Source organism: Aphelocoma coerulescens, chromosome 3 (genome assembly GCF_041296385.1).
Source record: "Aphelocoma coerulescens isolate FSJ_1873_10779 chromosome 3, UR_Acoe_1.0, whole genome shotgun sequence".
Taxonomy (NCBI): domain Eukaryota; kingdom Metazoa; phylum Chordata; class Aves; order Passeriformes; family Corvidae; genus Aphelocoma; species Aphelocoma coerulescens.
The window spans coordinates 8,057,899-8,077,216 of record NC_091016.1 but is presented as its reverse complement, the minus strand read 5'-3'; the positions used below and the strand labels follow the sequence as shown (position 1 = coordinate 8,077,216).

At 42.0% G+C, this 19,318-nt stretch overlaps 1 protein-coding gene across 5 annotated transcripts in view; it reads right to left on the bottom strand.

Annotated features, from left to right (window-relative positions):
- Positions 1 to 19,318, bottom strand: part of MACROD2 (mono-ADP ribosylhydrolase 2) — an 893,560-nt gene that overhangs the window by 857,032 nt on the left and 17,210 nt on the right. For all 5 annotated transcript variants that reach the window (XM_069009015.1, XM_069009018.1, XM_069009017.1 and 2 more), the window contains exon 3: positions 13,188 to 13,295. In XM_069009015.1, the coding sequence (XP_068865116.1) occupies positions 13,188 to 13,295 (108 nt within the window). The remainder of the gene's footprint in view (positions 1 to 13,187; positions 13,296 to 19,318) is intronic.

The window sequence follows — 19,318 nt, the reverse complement described above, 5'->3', positions numbered from 1 at the left end:
CACTCTACAGAAAAAGAAAAAAGCATTTAAAAGAAGACATAATTGAAAGAACCTTCTGGAATATAAAACAGTCCTTTCACCTATGCACCACTGAAGTTGTATTAATACATTTACCTCAGTATTGCTAAGAACCAGCCCTCTGGGTTACCTGGACCAGTTTGTACCAAAGTTGAATTAAAAGCCTAGGGCTGTTCAGCAACTGATTTTATTTCCAGTTCATATGCCCATTTTCTTTCTCACCTAATTCATAGATTCATTATATGCACTGACAAGGGATCAAAATTCAGGGTCGTAATTTAAAACTCTTCAGTCTCACTAATTATATAGGATTTATCTTCTGCAGCATATAATATGTGTGTGTATCTGCACTCTTTGTATTTTGCTTAAAAAAAATTAGCTGCAGTTTTAAGTGTTTCTTCCAGATCAGCTAAGGAAATAGGCTGAACCATCAGCAGTCTGCATGGCATTGTGTAAATACACACACATATTATATGCTGCAGTACAGATAATGAAAATTAAATACTATGCTTGAAGTGTATACACATCATCTAGACAGAGCCCGTGTCTAAACAGCATAACAACTCCAAGAAAAAAGTTAAGCCAATCCATTAACTGATTTCACCACAACCAGAAAGCACCCAAAATTCCACTTCTGACATTAAATCATTCTCTGTCTCACCAGACTAAGTCCACATTTGCAGCACTGTGTTCATGCCAGGACTGGAGAAAAATTAGACCCAAGGTAGAACAACTATAATTGCTAAATTATATATTTAGCAAGACTATGTAAGATAATGTTGTTTAACAGAGGTTAAAGAAAAAAAAAATTTAAAAATCAAAGCATTATTTCTAGCAGGAGGAATGTTGCATTTGGCCAAGGAATTTAAAGAAAAATCCCTTGATTCAGGAGACCACACTGGGGAAGAGAGAGACTACTCAGTTTGCACAGATCCAAAGTGCCTATGCCCTTTTCCTAAAGCCCTGGACCATGAAACTATGCTCTTCCCTCACTGCCACAAACAAGCCCAAGCCCACTTGAGTTCCAGGGACCCCAGCTCACAGCTGCATCTTTTCTTACTGAGGAGTGATGCTTTACCACCTTCAGCACCAAATATCAAGGCATGCCTGCCTTGAGTCTTCCTCTCATTAAACAAAACAAACAAAAAAAAAGAAAATAAATTCATGAGCAAGAAGTTCAGAGGGGATGACAATGCCACTGATAAATCAGATTCATGTTCCAAGCCAGGGAGAGGTAACGATATACTTCAGTTTTCAATTTAATCAAAGCAAAAGAGTGAGCTTTTCACTCAGTATCTTGGCTAAAAAAGAAACGTGTCCTAGCTTAGCTCCATCATGCCTGCACCAGCAAATTGACTTAATTGTCAGCAAGGAATTATGAAATATGAAGTGACTCCAGCAGCGCTCCAGGGAGACTCCTGAGGCACGGTGTCTATAGCAAAGACACCAAAGTGCCATCCATCTCACTCTCACCCTCAGGCAAAGCAGAACAGCCTTGGCTCTCTAAAAGAGGCCGCCAAGAAGAACAAAACCTGGCTTTCCTGAATGATTAGCAGTGGCCCAAATAAGAAATTTTAAATACATGAGCACAGCTTCTCTGGCTGCTGAAAGCACAGGCAGGAGGTCATGATTTGAGTCACTGATTTGTATTAACAAGGCTACATCCAGTTACAGCTCACAGGGGCCTTTCTAAGGAGAGAGGCAACACCATGCATGCCTCCCCTCACATCCTTCTCCCCAAGGATAAGGGTAGAAAGGGCAGAAAGGGAGGCTGCAGTCAACACAAGCTGCTCTGCTGGGTGCTAGCACTAGAGGACGGGACAGGAGAGGAAGGAAGCAGAGATACTGCTAGGCTGTACTTTCTGACTCAAATCCTGGTTTCAGTGTGACAGTGCCAGCATGACAGAAGAGGAGAAGCCACATGTAACTCAGCCCCTGGGACATGGGCACTAAGAAAGAAGTAGGGAGCCCAAGACCTTTTGCTGGGTCTTTGATAAGAGCTATAGAGATAAGTACTCTCACCTGAAAACACCCTTTTGGCCTGTCTGTCACAGGATTCACTTCAAATTTAAGAAACAGCTTCTGTTTTAATCTCATCTATCACTGGTGGTGGGGACTAGTCTGAACTAGAGTTGCAGCCTCTGAAGCTGTAAACTCCTGACCTAAAGAGCCTTTGGGCTGTAAGCCCTGCCAAATCTCCATGTCTGGGCCTCCTAAGCAGGTTCTTTTATATCAGAAGGGAGGGGGAAGATAGAGAAATCACTCTTGCGGTGAAACAGCCCTAATACTGATCACTCAGCTCCCTGAAATGCTGTGTTTGTTATCTAGTGGGGGGAGGGGGAGCTATAATTAGTTGAGCCATGGCCAAGGCTAGAACTGCTGGTTGGCAAAACTCCGCTGGGACATCGCAAAAATCGTCTGGCCTCCTGCACTCAGAGATGCCTTCATCCAAGGAAACAAAGAAAACCAAGAAGTAAGTACTTGCCCTGGTCTACCCTTCCCCCAAAGTTGATTTAGTTGTTTTATTTTTTAAGGTAATGGACAACCTAAAATGAAAATTGTTTCTAAACCTTAGGAATAAGTTGTCATTAATAAATTCTCTCAGCTTTTTCTTTCTCTCAGCTTCCCCAGTTCGGTGAACTCTGCAGGTAAATGCACCATTCTTCACTGACTGACTATTCTGGAAATCATTCTAAAATTTGGTATTAATTTCAGAAAGAGTAATATAATGACTCAGATTTGCAGAAATTCAGAACTAGTCAAGTGACCTGGACCACACTGCTCTACATAATCCCTTCAAAGTGGACTGAAACTGGCAGAATGAGAAAAGAAAGTTCCTCTGAAAGCCTGTACACCACAAATTCTTAGAAATGTAATGGGGATGGGTTGCCAGTTACTATTATCTGGCATATCAAGTCACAGGGAAGACCGACATTCCTCTATAACCTGGGATGATAGAGTTGAAAGCCATACCACCTCTTTCTTACATAAAAAGTTATTTCACATGACACAAGAGTACAGTTTCCTTGAAAAAGCAATATGGTTCACACTTTAAATTTAAAAAGCATTTCTAACATGGATTTGCAATGCAAAACATTCTAAATACAAATCAAATATAGCTGACAGAACTATCTTTTTGAGGCAGCCCACAACTAGGCATGCCAGATATTAACTATTTCTATTTATTACTCGACATAAACCAGCTTTCAAGCATAAAATGAAGGTGCTACAGAGACATATTTAAAGTGATTCATGTTGCACACCAGATTAAAGTTACAGTGGCACAGACATGCAAGTGACCAAAGAGAGAAGGAGCAATAATCCTAAAAAGTTCTCCGAATCAGTGTTTTTCCCACAAGTCTGAACTACTCAGACACAATACACAATGAAAGCCCCAGGCTTCAAGGCCTCACGAGTGAAACCCTCTGAGAACAAGGACCATTACAACATTGCTCCTACAAGAGCCAAGTCATCCTTTCTTCATGAGACTGCCAGCCCTCGGGCGCAGCTCAGGCAAGAAGCTGCAGAGCTCCAAAGAGCTCCTCTGCAGCCAGGAGGAATGTGTTAGGGACAGGGTACCCCAAGAGCAGAAGACACAGGACCACCCACGTCCCCTCTTGGCCATTCAAACACATTGTGCAAGTGACAATCCAGGCAGGAGATACTAAAACGAACCTTGAATGTTCCTGTCACCTCAGAGTAAAGGGAAGAAGCCTGGGAGCAGCAGTAGCTCATCACCCCACTGCTGTGAGGAAAGCACAGGGCCTTGCAGCACCTTCAATACTGTAATTAAAACAATTCCCAAACACATCCAAACAACTCTGAACAACGGCATATTAACATGCAAGTGACTACTCCTTGCACACGATACAAACACACTTGCCCTCGTGCTTGGATTAACAAGCAAATACAGCTTTCACAAGCTTCCACTGACCTTTGATGTATATTTAGCTGCCATTTTTATGCTTGTGACAGCAGGTCACACGAAGGAGTTTGGAGCCCAGATTTTGAAAGCCAAGCTGTACCCTTAATACTAATTTCTAAGTGAGAGGCATTCTGAATTCCTAAAGAAAGCAACTTGTGGTTTTGCAAACAGAAATATTTTTCTTTTCTCAGAAAAGTCAGTTGCTAACATCCATAGGTCAAAACAAAACCTAAACTGCATTTCACAGTCCATAATTATTTATTTAACAAGTAATGGAAACTGTATTTCAAGGGACTAAAATTTCCAAGACCTGCAGCAAATGGCAAACCACTAGACAAACCCAAAATCCTAGCAAGGGCTGGAACGCTCTGCATTGGTCTTTTACTCAGCAGCCAACAGAATTAAGCAAAAGCAATTCCCCCTGCCTGAGGAGAAGGCAGGGAAGACAGACAGGGTCAGCCAGCTGCACAACAGCAGGTCTGGACATCAACTCTGACTACTGCTTTTTTACCCCATTTTCTGCATCTAGGAAAGTAGATAAGATAAACCTAAAGCTTACTTGTTCCAATCAAAGTAGACCTTCCCCTATTCAATATTTAACTGCATATATTTAACGAGATTACGTTACATATAGAAATGCTAATTTCCATGCTGACCTCACTGTACTACTTACAGTGACTGAGATAATGTCGAGACAATATCTGTGCAAACCCAGAACAACCCAATGTGCTCATGGTTAGAAACAGAAAGTGAGGAAAGAGCAAACATACATCTGGACAGAGGAGTGTGGGGGGCAATATTAACACCACAGGGATAATCCCAGCCTGACCTCTTGCTGCTAATATTTTGTAAGTAGAGAGAGGAGGCCTCAAAGAAGTCATCTCTTTTGTGTCCCAACATTTGGAAATTACTTGACTAGTTTGGGTTTTCTAAAATGCAAAAGCTTGAAAAAAAAAACAACACTGCATGGCTATCTTGACTGAGAACACACTGTTGCAACTATCAGCTTAAAAAACCCACAATCCTTTAGATAATCCCCCACAAGTCCTGATTAAAAGTGGATTTAATATTATGAAACGAAGCATAATTGTTCAAGACGACCTTGAGTAGTTTCTTACACCACTCTGCTCCATCAGCGCACTCAAGATGACAGCTGCACTGTCAAATGTATGATAAGACAGGCTGATAGCAAGGTCCCTCCAAAATATTTTCCTCTATGAAGTAAAACAGATGCTTACAGTTCTTCCAAACCACGCCTGTCTCCTGTTCTATTTCAAACACACACTGAACACACGTAATGAAATGGAGTCGGCATTTAATAAGCACGAGCTGTATCGATGGCCTATCCAACAAACATGCCTCGAATGCATTCATTTTGTTTCCTCTGCTTAAGCCATTACCGATTTTACGTCCAGGAAAATTAAGGTACGCAAGCCAAAAAGCGGTTTCACGATAACAGCGGTACTATTGCCACCTGCTGTCAGAAAGGATTCACGGCATCCCACACCATCTCACGCTTCCCAACTGAGGGAAATCAAAGACTTTTGAAGAAATCCAACTTTGCAGGTGTTTTGCTTGTATACTGCTAGTTTTCTCTAGAGAGGGCACACACAAAAAAGGTCCAGGGTAACCATGGCATGAAGGATCAATAATCACATTGGGCTCAGAGATAATAAATGGGTTCAAAAACTGATGCACAAAGAAATAAGGAGAATACTGGTCTAGGTAAAACAGATACTGTCCTGAAAGCATCAACACTGAAAACAGAGTTGCAAATAAATACAGCTATCATAGACCATCAGGTTAGATTAGGCTACTAAAACATCTACCTTGCCCATTTTATATTAGATTTTCAGAAGACAAACAAAGTATGCTGCATCCTGTCAGAGAGAGTTGGCCATTACCTTTGTGTCAGGGTATTTCCTTAGAATCACAGAATTTCCTGTTTTGGAAGGAACCATTAAAGATCATCTAGTTCAACCCCTCCTCACCATGGGCAGGGACATCTTTCACTAATCCAGGTTGCTCAACTTCCCTCCAACCTGACCTTGAACATTTCCAGGGATGGGGCATCCACAACTTGTCTGGACAAACCGTTTTAGATACTTAAGTATCAGATACTTAAGGATCAGGCACGCTCATCTCATTCCTCTCAGACTTCTATGGGAGCACAGAAGAACATGGAAAGTCCAAAAGCATAGCTCTGAACCTCGACATCTGTGTCTGGTGCTTCAGCCCACAATCTGTTAGTTTAAGGAGACTTTTGAGTGTACTGTTCCAGTGGAAAGTACATTTTCTTCTCTGCTGTTTTTTTTTATGTCTTCTCAGTAAGTCACTGAACACTCACATCCCACTGTTTGAAATCATCACTTGATTATCATTAACATGAAGTGCCTATCTGTTTGCAGTGCCTGGCCATATGGCAAGTTGAGTGGCAAAGCTCTCCTTGACGCATGCAAGGTTTAGGCCTCCGTTTCACCACCCAGGACTCTCAGCTCGCTGGCACCACACACAGGGTGGCAGGATAACGTCCAGGTGTCTGAGGCACATCTCCCCCCAGAAGCCATCTCCATTAGCTACACAAGATGGCTGTGAGCACACTGGTGGAATACTGGACATTTCACCACAATTCATTTCCCCTTCCCAAAGCACCCCAGAACAAGAAACAAAGTTAACCCTGACATGCATCTGCAGCACTGCCAAACCTTTCTTTTTTTAATGCTGAAGTTTTGAGTTACACTAGTTACACCTGAGATATTTTCAAAGTGCATTGCAGCCACCCTTTCTGCAGTGCAATTCTGAGTGAGCCTCCTCAGTCATAAGTCTTGGCCACACAATTACAGCAAATTGTGTTTGACTGAGGCAGCAGCTACAGTTCTCCACCTAAATTAAACCACACCTCCAGCAGTACTCACCTTCCATTTCATTCTCTTGATCACTGTCACTATACACAGACTTTTCATCCAAATGAGTATTACACTACAGGGAAGAACAGCATTGAAATGAAATTAGACCAAAAGCAGAGGGCAGGTTTAACCACATCTACTGCTCACCAGCCAGGCTTCAAGCATTTTCCACAGAAAGCAGTAATAAACTCACTCACAGATGTCACAACTGAGAATGACCAATTCCCCCAACTATTAACATTGACTTTCCTGGTGAATAAGTGAGGAGCATACATAAATTAGTCTGGGGTTTTACACACAAGTGTAATTGTACCAACTGTAAATTAACTTGACAAACCTTTGATTAACACCACAGTCTGCTCACAGTAAAGATGAAAACCAAATTAACAACAATTTGTTAGCAATATTGGTTCTATTCCTAGAGGAAATTACAACAGTCTAAGTTACATAGGCAGATGCCAGATGATTCCATACAAGAGATTTCAATACAAGTTTTCCATTTCCCTATCTGTACTGGAGATAAAACATGTAAAGTATATTTACAAAACATTCTAATGGACAGCAAACTCACTAAGAAGCTCCCAGTATAATCAATCATTTATGTTTAGCTCAACTGAAAAACAAAAAACATAACAAAAACCCCACAAAAATCAATACTAATAAATGCAAAAATCCCATGTCAAAGTGCTATAAGCAAATTAAGGACAGATTTTACATTTTGTTGCTTCCATATTCAATAGCAGGAACATTTGACTTAAGGGACTTATTTTCATAGCAAATTATTGAAGAATAATTTCAAATGAGCTCCAGAGTAAGAATTACTGGTCACTGCAAAATAAAAAAGGGGAGAATAAGTATTTGCACAATACCAGATCAGGCTCAGTGACTGACTCAAATACCTTCATAATATTCAGACAGGCCACTTCTGAAGTAATTTCTACTTCAGAAGTTACAAGATGAAAACTCTGTGCCATAAATTAAGTAGTTGCCAAATGAAATGGATTAGCAATCAGTGAAATTGCCTGATGTCAGATCTGTTCCAGATTAGAATCCATCCTTTTTCCCCACCTGTTCATTAAGCACCAAGTTCAAGGCAACTGCAGTGACTGATTGCGCATTAAGGAGCTGTTTGTGTGGGAAGGCAGAGCTCAGCCCCTATCTATACTTACACACTTGTATAAGCATAATTCACTGATAATATATTCAGTTCCCAGTATCAATACAGAGCTCTTCTACCTTGATGTGTAATTCTGAACTTAAGAAAAAAAGGAACCTCATTAAGTTAAACAATCATATTCAAGGTCAAGGCCAGGAAGTTATGAATCTGGAAGAAAATATGTTGCTATCACCAGATAAAAAAGCTGGATAAAGAGATTGCTGTGACACAAAAATACTGAAACATGGTTGTGAAGTCAGAAGCCTGAGGGAAGAAAGGCTTATTTCACTAGGAAAGGTGAGATTCAATATGAAAATGTCTATTTCATTCTATAAATCGAGTCATGCAGAGGCTCCAGTGAAAACCAGTCCTGCAACAAGCAAAGCAAACACAGAGTATTTAAAACTCAATATTTTTCAGTTCCATGCACAATCGGTACTGGGATAGGGAGGTAGAGCAGGACAAGGATTCCAAACTCTTACAAATCTGTTGAAAAACTCAGCTGTAAGTTACTCCCTGAAAACACCTCTGCCTCTTAAAGCAACCAGGAGACCGTCACCTCCTCCATGCACCTTCCCTCAGCTGGCCCTGCACACTGTGCCAAGCAAGCTGAGGAACCTGTGCCTGCCAAACCAGCATTCCCAGCTGAGGCAACTCACTGCACACAGGTAGATGGTTTCCTGTAGAGGAAATCTCTTCTTGAGCAATATGAGGCTCAGTAAATAAATTCCAGCATCAGGGGTTAGTAGAAAAGGGACATAAAGAGTTGTTTACTTGTGTTAGTCACCAACTCTTTTCTCTACCAGAGGAAGACTTTAATTCACATTTGTTTTCTCATATGGAAAAGATATTCCCTTTAAAAATTGAGAGTTTCTTCCCCAAATTTGTGAGTATTAGAAATGATTAAATGATTCCAGCACTCTAATACAGTTTAAAGGGAGACATCTAGTTGCTATAACCGTAGCAACTCTCTAATTGCAAACTTAGACACAATAGTACAGACCTATTACCAGAAATATCTAATTCAATAGAACTGAACATCTTCCTTTTTCCTGAAGATTAAAGGTTTCTGTTCTCAGTACCATACTTTTGTACTGATACCAAGAATATTTTTCAAAGATAAAAAGAAATATCATCCCTTCTAGTGTTCTGCAAGTCATCATCCTCCTCCTCCCTATCAGATAAAAATAAGGAGAATCCTTTTTTCCCGACATAATTGTTTCCCCTTGATCTTCCTCCTAGTAAAAACTCCCTCACAAGCATATTAGTACATGCCTCCTTATCTTATAAATGGACAGTAAGATTTATTAACAGGTAGGAAGTGAATGAATACCTGAGGTCAGTAGTGATGAACTGCTACATAAGGTATACGAGGTACACAGACATCCCCAGCACACCCACTCCCAAAATACTACTTCAGACAGTTACTGCATATGACATAAACAGCGACACAGTTTTCCTTATTAAAAATGCAGAGGAAATGTAGTTCTTTACTGCTTAGTTGATACTATAAATATTGAAGAAATTATTTTTCAAACCTTATTCAGGCTTTTACTGCTTATTTCTGTATTTGGGGTTGCCGGAGCAACTAAACAACCCCTCTCTCCCCTCCCCTAGACACAGACACACCACACCCCCTCCAAGCTCCATTCTGATGACTTATTCAGATGTCGGCTAATTGTGGTTATCTGGCTTCCAAGTGCTTGAAGCACTTTTGGCATCAGGATGAAGTGACATCCAGGAACATTTAATCTGCTAAAAAGGCCAGTCAGCACAGATTAATGCAGTAAGTACATGCCTCAAGGAGAGCCTGTTTACATTCTTAGAGGGTAATAACAAAGAGCAGAGGAGTATATAGGAGTAAAAATAAGATTTTCATACAAGTCTTACCTGAATCCTTAACAAAAATGTGTGAAGGAAATGGTATAACAGGACACCTTAAGCAAAACATCAAGTTAAACTAATACCTGTCTGCAACGCAATCAGTAGTAAGGAAGTTTTAGGAATCCATTCTGGAAGGAAAAGACATTTACGGGGGAGATAATTGACATGTATTTTAGCAAAATTGCACATCAGCTCTGTTTTTCAGCTCCTTTCTCTCTCACAATGCATCTCAGATCCGCACTCTAGTGTTGAATGGTTTCAAAGAGGCTGTTTTGATGTGGTGCTTTTGACAATGAGCAACGACACAAACTATATGTAAAATATTTTTGGAAAGTAAGCAACACTCAGTTTGTCTGCTAAAAGTCTAGCAGAAAAAGGGATCCTTTTCCAGCAGTGTTCCTCAATGATATCCTGATATTTATCTACATAAGGTCACCACTTATATCATTTTGTCTCACTTCCTCCTTATATATTCAAGAACACTTTTTTTTTTTGGCCAATATGTTTGCATCCAAATCTGGAGACAATTTGAATCACCTGGAAACCTTCCACACCCCCAGAATTTGCCAGACCATTCCCTTTACTTCAAGAATGTTTAGTTCTTTGCATAAGTCAATGTAAACATTCAACCTGTATCTTCCTGTGGCTTTAATTTGGACATGACTTGCTGTATTTTAAACTATTTATTACAGGAGAGAGTTAATGGAATTTCTAAATTCAGAGAGAAAGCCTCCGGAGGGTCTCTTCCTTCCTTCCTAACTCAGGGCTTGCAACAGATAGGAGGGAGTCAATCATTAACATTTGGGGCAGTCAAAAGGCATTAAGTATAAAAAGAACTTGCACAGATTTACCTCCAAAAAACCTATCTCCTATTCCATATTCAACAGGCTGCATTTTATTCAACTTACACACAGAAACTGGTACTGTGGCTACTTACTGCTTTATGTCTTTGAGGCTTGGATAACTTCAGTTGCAGAAGGAAAAACAATGGAGTTCTTTGCAAAAGCATCATATGGTGCAGCAACATGGGTTTAGATACCATCTAAGAGACACTGCAATTTCACTGGAACTGTTTGATTTAAAAAGAATCTCAGCACAGCAGATGTTTCGCATAAATAATATGGATCTTGAACTAAAACACCTTCCTCATGTAGCTGTCTAGCTATCCTCCACAGTTTGAAAGGTTAACAGAAGAAAAGAAACACTGAAACCATGAGCAAATCAAAGGCTTAGACTTAATTATTACACTGACACATAGAGAGCATATAGCTTTTCCAAAGTAACTGTAGGTTAGTATTTTAAGCTAGAATTATTAATATCTCATAATAGTTAATAGATTATGCCCTTTAGGAAGGATAGAAGGTTACAAAAGATTTACAAGAATCTTAAAAATCGACCTGTAACAATGCCCTGGCCCTAAGGCTGCTATTTTGTGTCAGTCTGATACACCAAAGTATCACAGTATAAACCTGCTCCTTTCAATAAGTAGCTTTGCCAACATCTAATCTGAATCTCCCATTAAACCCAAATTCAATTTACAGAAGACAACAGTAGAAACAACTTTTTTTGCCAAAAGCTTTCTAGATACTTTCAGAGTGTTACGTCCCTCTTTAGGTCTTTCAAACCTCAGTTTGTTTTGAGTGCTCTTTAAACCTTTTCTCAAAATTGCATGTTAATATGCATTGATTTGATTATTTTTTTATTTCTCCTCAGAGAGATGCATTTCTCACCACGATGGCAGGCATATAATAGGTTTATAGGCAGATAATATCATTTGCTGTCTGGGATATTGGTTTTTTGGACCTTTCAGGAGAATTAAAAGGGGATTTAAATCAAGAAACGCTAAGTATTCCTGTTCTAAAGCTAATCCTTAACTAGCTCCAGCCTGTAATTCAAGGGAGGCCTATGAACAAGGAGAAGCTAAATATAAATTGAGAGAAGTATGCTAATATTGACTTACTGGAAAGCAATAAAGTAAGGAAGTCAGCAAAAGCACTACTGGAAAAATCATCTTAAAAGAATGAGGAAAAAAAAATATTAAAGCTTCAGAGGCCTTGTCAACACAGTGAGGAGAGGATCATGTTACATGGATGCCACTGTATCGTTATTTAGGAAGGCTTTTGTGCATCAGTAAACTAGAAGATTAATTAAAATTTTTTGCATGGGAATACCAGCCTCGGTACTTGGAATGCAAAAATGTATTTCAAAATGGCTAAGGATTCCGCCTGTACTTCACAAAACCCATTAGCAGATGTCCACAGTTAAAGTTAATGCCATACAATTCAACAGTCCAAGAGTCTGTTCACTGCCCTCTACACTGTGTGAGCAAACACTCCTGTGCTCTTTACAGACATGAATCAGTAGCTCCACACAGCATTTTCCTCTGATAAGCAAACACATCCATTTTGGCCATCACAACCCTGGGAACCCCTGAACTTTATTCCACCACAGAGAAGATACTGCAGTATGTTTCCTTCCAAGAAATTAATACCAGCAAAATTAGTCCTTGAAAATTAATCAGTGCCACTCAGATACTAGGGGGAAAAAATTTCCAGCCTCAGGACACACAAACCACACACTCTTTTTGGAGTAGAGAGTGCAGGCAAGATTTGGCTGGGGGCACATGTGAAGGGGTAAACCTTCCCATCATTTTTTGCTAAAAAACTGAACTAGCTTACTATAACCTAATACAAAAATGAATTGATTTCACAGGCATTTCCCTCTTTTTGTCACAAGATGCTACACACAGTTCTTCACCTCAGCTGCACACATGGAGACAGTCACTGAACAAGAAGAGGTACTAAAACACAACTCTGTAGATCATGGCCAAATATTTAAAAAAACACAATCTCCCAACAAGAAAGCAAATATGAAAACCACATAAAACAAATTCTGTTTTCCTATCACCTTGTTGTTAAGGTTATCACATTAACTAGCCCACAAGTGGCTTGATTTGTAAAGGCAGACTGGAATGTACTGCATTAGCTTAGTATCAAAATGGGGCTTTCTACAGCACAAAGTGTGAAGTCTCAGCTAACCAAATTAAGCCAAAAGACGGACACGAGATCATTAATTTTTTCATGGCAACCATGTTATAAAAGTTTCACAATAATCCCTGCCACAGTAAACGCACACAGGATGACCAGATGCAATATGAAGGAACCAGGGAAAAGATGTATTTTCCAACAGATTTCCACAGGACACACCAGTTTTAGGCAACTTTTCAGAGTTCACACCTGTACTGTGGAGCTATAAAGGATTTTCAAGACATAGCTGAATATAATATTTAACAACCTACCAGCATTAACGATGGCATCAACCTCAAGCAGTGTAATGTCGCCTCTATAGAGAGAAACTTTCTCACTCAGACTTTTCTTCCCTTGCAGATCTTCTTTAGCGTTTTCACCTACAAACCAAGAAAGCAGAAAAATCAGGTTATAAGCGTGGGCCCAAGGTCGTTATTTACAAGCCCTGAACAGGCAGCAATCTAGTGACACTACTGCTGTCAGACTGCAGCATCTTTCGGTTTCACCTCGAGAGGGCACCGGCAACCCACAAGACACCAGCACTGCCCTAACATCACACTGCTTGCTTGCTACTTGTTTCCAAATTCAAGCAAGTAGGAAGCACTGAATCCTAATCTATATACCATTTGATTACAAAACTGTAAAACATACATATTTTCTGAAGTGAGATCCATCAAGTAATTTTATTTGGTAATCACAAGGGTGCAAATTGCAAAAACAAATTGAGGACTTAATTAAGATTACCCTCCTAACTAGAGTAATTTCTCCAATCCAGAATAATACCAAATGAGTACAAAAATACACAATCACACCATTTGCCAACAGCCCCAAAATTCAGAATTACTTCTGAAGACATGTAGCCAGACAACAAGCCTGAAAAAAAATCCATGCAAATTTTAAACTTGGAGCTTTGTCACCTTAAATTGCTCAACTAGAAGGAGGCAGGTGGTGAAGACAACATACACTAGCTGGCAACAGATTTGTTACTAAATAATGTTACCATAGTTCCCTTATTCCTGTAAACTCCTGAGATTTTGCATCACCAAATTGTGGCGGTGCAAGTGGCTGCAGCCTCTGAAGACAAAACAGACACCAAGCTGTGATGGTCAGGCCCCGAGGTTTAATGCCTCACTCTTAATTAGGGTGACAGCCCATAATCCCCCAGTTCAGTTATCTACATACTTTTGTATGGTTGGTTAATATTTTCCCCTCCCTATTTTATGCATGAGTCTATGTATATTTATTTGCCTTGATTTCAAATGTCTAAGTTCGAGAAAGTTCTGTTGTACTGGACACCCCACTGGTTCCTTACCTAAGTCCCTCCTTTGTGTTATTTCCATTGGTTCCCTTACCCGCTACCCTACCTCCTGTCAAGTATTCCATTGGCTGTATCCCTTATCCCCGACTTTCCTTTCCCCACTATAAAATCCCTGGACCCTGTCAAAAATTTGGTCTTCGTCTTCTCCCCCCCTCCAGTCGTTTCACCTGAATAAACCTTCTGCGTGGAACTTATACGGAGAGTCCCCTCTCTCTGCTTCTCCGCCTCTGCCTGCGAGCTCTCACGCTCCACTCAAGGGACGGCTCCCTTGGGTGAGGAACGCCTCCCCTCTGATCCTTTTGTGTGTGCCGCCATAAATCAGAGGCTGCGCAGCCAGACCTGCGGGCTTCTCTTCGAGCCAGCACGCGTGGATTTTATTATTATACCAAATCAGTTCATTTACATCCGATTCAGTCTATAGAAGAGTTCAGTTACCTCAAACCCTTGCACAAACATACTGCCCAAAGCTTCACCAAGTTAGACACGCACATCACAGCAATGAACTGAGGAGGGAAGATTATTAAATTCACTTTTACTATTACTTTTTAAACATTCTTTCCAACACAAGTCTCAAGAAGCTTGAGTTCATCTATTGGTCAGAAATAGAACTCATTTCCTGAGGTAACAAAAGGGTGAATCAATTCCAAATCTTCAGAACAAGTGAAGTTTGATGATAGGCAAAAAGAGTCCTCAATATTTAGTGAGAAGATAGAAACAGCCCAAACAAATTTGTTCCTCTAGTCTTACCCTCCATTTTCATCAACTCAAGAATACCAACTCAAACGTGTCAGCAGTTCCTTGCTGAGCACTGGAGAGCACATCCCCAAGCTCCTGAGGCCCAGTCCCACAATGGCAAGATAGAGCAGCAGGCTGAGACAACCACACAGTCACACCCTCTAGCCTGGCCTTGCCTTGACATTCCCAGCCTCTGGCTGCCAGGCAACAGCCTTGTGACATCACAGCTGATGCCACCACCTTGCACAGACCCCGTGGGCACTGCCCGGCTCAGCTCAGGGTGAGGGCGAGAGATCGCAGCTCCTCAGGCAGCTCCGTCATGCTCCGCCCGGGGCTCTCCCTGCTCCTGGGGCTCTGCGTGGCCTCGCTGCTCCCCAGCACCCTCAGAGCTCACAGCTGTCCCACCAGGAACACAGCCCGGCTGCACGTGCCAGCCCAGGACGTGCAGCAGCCGGACACTGGCACAGGCAGTGCCAGCCTGTGGTTGGTGCAGGTGCACTGCTGCACCTTCTTAGCCCTGTCCCTGCTGCTCGCCGTGCTTTGCCTTGGATGCAGCCTCCGGAGAAAAGCCGAGAGGCAGCGCAGAGAGGTGAGGGATGGGGACCAGGCAGCTGGGATGGTGCCAGGGGGCCGGGAGCTACAATGTGTAGGGTGAGGACTGCCAGCCCCTGTGGAAAGGAAAGCCTGGGCAGGCACCAAGGGTCCTCTGCCTCTTCCCCAGCCCTGTGCCCGAGCCCAGAGGCAGAGGTGGGGCTCAGCCCCCTTCCTCCCAGGAGGAAACAAGGACAGGCTGAGCCACAAGAACAAGACAGATCCCGCCCGAGGTCTTCTCCACACAAGCTGTGGCCTGGGGCAGCCCAGCCAGGCCCCAGCTTCCCCAGGAGAGCCCAAGGGGCTCAGCCCCCCGAGTCCCCTCTGCCCCTTTCACCGTGCTCCCTGCCCCGTGTCTCCCAGGAGAAGGCCTGGACACGCTCAGCTGGGCCACGGACCTGCTGCCTGGCTGACTGCCCCCCCCTCCATGACGAGGTGATCGGCCGGCAGGAGGAGAACTCTGCCTCCATCAAGAGCTACCTGAGGCACCTGCGCCAGCGCTGCCTGCGGGGGGACGTGCTCCAGAGAGGAAGGAACAAGAAAGCGTGGAAGGACTTAGACGAGGAGGCAGCGCTTTTCTCTGATAGAGAAAACAACACCTGCTAGGCAAATGGAGCAGTATACTGCAAGATTTCCAATCCAGCTTTTTTATTATTATTAAAATTATTTATTAAATAAGACAGCTTTTATTTGTTTTAACTTTAGTCTTGCAAACAAGTTGACTTCAATTCTTATGAGGAAGTGAATTCAATGGCCACTAATTCATCTCTGCATACACACTCACGAATGATGGAGTTGATCCTGGTACATCCTTTCCAAAATTTGAGGGTTTAGGCTATTATTGATACACACAGGAGTGGAAACACTGCTGTAAGTCCTCCTCTTGTCTCCTCTGCCCCGACCTCAACAACACAATACAGCTGAAAATCACCAGAAACAGTTGAACATTCATGTCCCACCCCCACTTTTTCCCCTCTAGACTCAGCCATCATCCTCTAACTCTCTGCCTATACAACCCAATTTCATTTAGCTCTTCCTCCTACATCATCCTTTGATCCTTCAGTCATATTCAAAACATCTCAAGAGTCCACAGAGCCACAGCTTGAAGTAGGATGAGGCTGATTAGCTGAGCTCTTCACACCAAATACAGGAAATAGGCAGTCCTAGCCCCCAGCTTTGTTTACAACTCCTTCCAGCTCACCCCAAAGGAAAAGGGCTTTTACAGCTTACACAAGGGTAGAAAAACGCATTCGATTGAGTCAGCAGCAACGGCGCTTGAAAAGAAAACGGGTGAAGTTCATCTGAACCAAGTCGATGAGGGACTGTCAGAATATCTCACTAGGGGGAGCCCCCACCCAGGACATAAATGTATTCAGCTGGTGCAAGGGACAAGGATGGCACAAACCTACAGCATTGGAAAATCAGCCCTGAAACTCAATCAGTGCTCAAATAGCCAGGGTTTTAAAATCTAGTATATTTTAAAGTATATTAATTTTTTAAACAGGTCTCAAGCTTCCAATTACAGAAATCCCCACAGCAATACCAAAGAGCTTACCACTAGAGTGAGGAGAAAAACCTACAGCTGGAAGAGCTTATTATAAAAAAACCATTACATTTGCATTTTGAAACGCCTGTTAATGAAAGAGTAGAGCACACACAAAGTAGTAAAAATAGGTACAAAAGCCCCATAGTATAAAGCAATACCTATGGCAAAGTAAAAGTCTCTTGGCACTCTACGAGCAAAAGCTGGTAAGAGAAGAAATCAAAGACAGAACAAGTGAGAGCGACTGATGGCAGTGAGGCTCACAGGCTCACACTGTTATAAGGGAAGTTTGTTAAACAAGTCACATGACACATTTCTCCTCAAGTGCATAAAAGCAAGTAGCAGACTGGATTGCAAGAAATAAAAGCTGAAAATGGGAGTTTCCTCATTTCTAGTCAGCTTTAGAAGTCACAGCTGAAGGAAGTAAATTAATTCCAAGTTCAACAGAAATAAGTCTGCCCACTACCTCATCCCTGCTACAATGGCTACTAGCAGAGACATGTATCCCCACAAAGGCTTCTCTAAGAGGACCTGGAAAAAGAACCTGAGCAAGGGACAAGAATCACACTATCCCCAGACAAGAGGCAGCCCTTCCACTCCTGAAAGAATCGTCAGCAAATACTTGACTAGGAAACTAAACCATTTTTCTTGGGTTGCTGAAAAACACAAAGGAGATGAGCGAGCATTTGGAGTGCATCTGACCCTGGGGGAATGTGCACCAACAATTCTGCTACATGCTCTGTGCTTTTTCCCTTAGGTGCCTATTTTTTTTAACTTAAAGCTTTGTTTTCGCAAGTTTCCTGTACAGACTAAAAATAATGAACTACTAGCAATTAATAACCTCACATCTAACACAACTTTCCATTCCATTTGTTCCTGCATAGGCTTATGGAGCGTTAGAAAAGACAGATTGTAAGACCTGTACTATTATGTGTCTGCTTCTACTCCTACTAGGCGTGGATGATTGTACAGGAAAGGCAATTGCTTATCTAAATCAAGATAAGCATTATTTCCATATGTTCCATCACCAGGGGAAAAGCATTCACAGATGCACTGTAGTACTTGAGATTTGTAGTACAGATTTGCTCTATCACTTCTTGGACTTAAACGAGATCAGAACCTGAGCACAAGGAAGAAACATCTGTTGCAGACAAATCACTTTCTACCCAGCCAAAAACACAGCACAGCATGCAAGTCAAAAGCACTTGATGATGAACACAACACCTTCTCCCTGGCTGCACGCTCTGCCAATATGGTCTGTTTCAGCTAATTACCAGGAGGCATAATTGCATTAGCCGATGACTACAGCTAAGTACCAAACTCCAGAGGCAAACAGACACCATGAATTACAGAATGGATGTGGTTGGGTGGCACCTCTAGTGACCATCAAGTCACCCAGAGCAAGTCGTCCAGGACCCTGTCCCAGCTGAATTTAAAGTATCTCCAAAGACACAGATTCCACAACCTCTCCAAGCAACCTGTTCCAGTGTTCAGCCAGGCTCACAGTATGTGTGTGGTTTTGTTTTTTAATGCTCAGAAAGAATTTCCTCTTTCTACTTGTGCCTACTACCTCTTGTCCTGTCACCATGTACCACAGAGATGAGTCTGGAGAGATAGATCTCTTTTACACCCTCCACTCTGTGTTTATAAACACTGAGCAGATCTCATCTGGGGTATCTCTTCTTCAGGCTAAACTTCAGCTCTCTAAGTCTCTCCAGGCACAAAGGGTGCTCCAGTTCCCTAATCATGTTTTAATGATCTTTGTGGCTCATCTGGTGCATTAACTACGCTTATCAGTTCTACACCACTGACCAACCTGCTGAGGTCACACTTTGCCCCATCTTCCAGGTCAGAAGGTCATGGTATTGCCTATTCAAGGTTCTACAGGAGGCATGAAATATCCCCCCTCTGAGGGGCTATAACTCACCCCTGCATGACTACTGCAAAAAGCCCTGAGCTCGCTCACTCAGACCAAGTTTAACATAGTGATATATGGCTACCAGCAGCCCTCAAACAAGGTTGGAAGTATGAGCCTTGACATTTTAGCCACATGTTTAAATGGGAGCCATTGAAGATATTTACACATTACAGAGATAAAGAGTGGTGTACCATGAGAATTGATCAAACAGCTAGTCAGTCTGAACAACCCACACAACGCTCATGCAAAATGCAATTTTCTTGTGTTACAAGGTCTTGCATAGTCCTTAAACAACCTT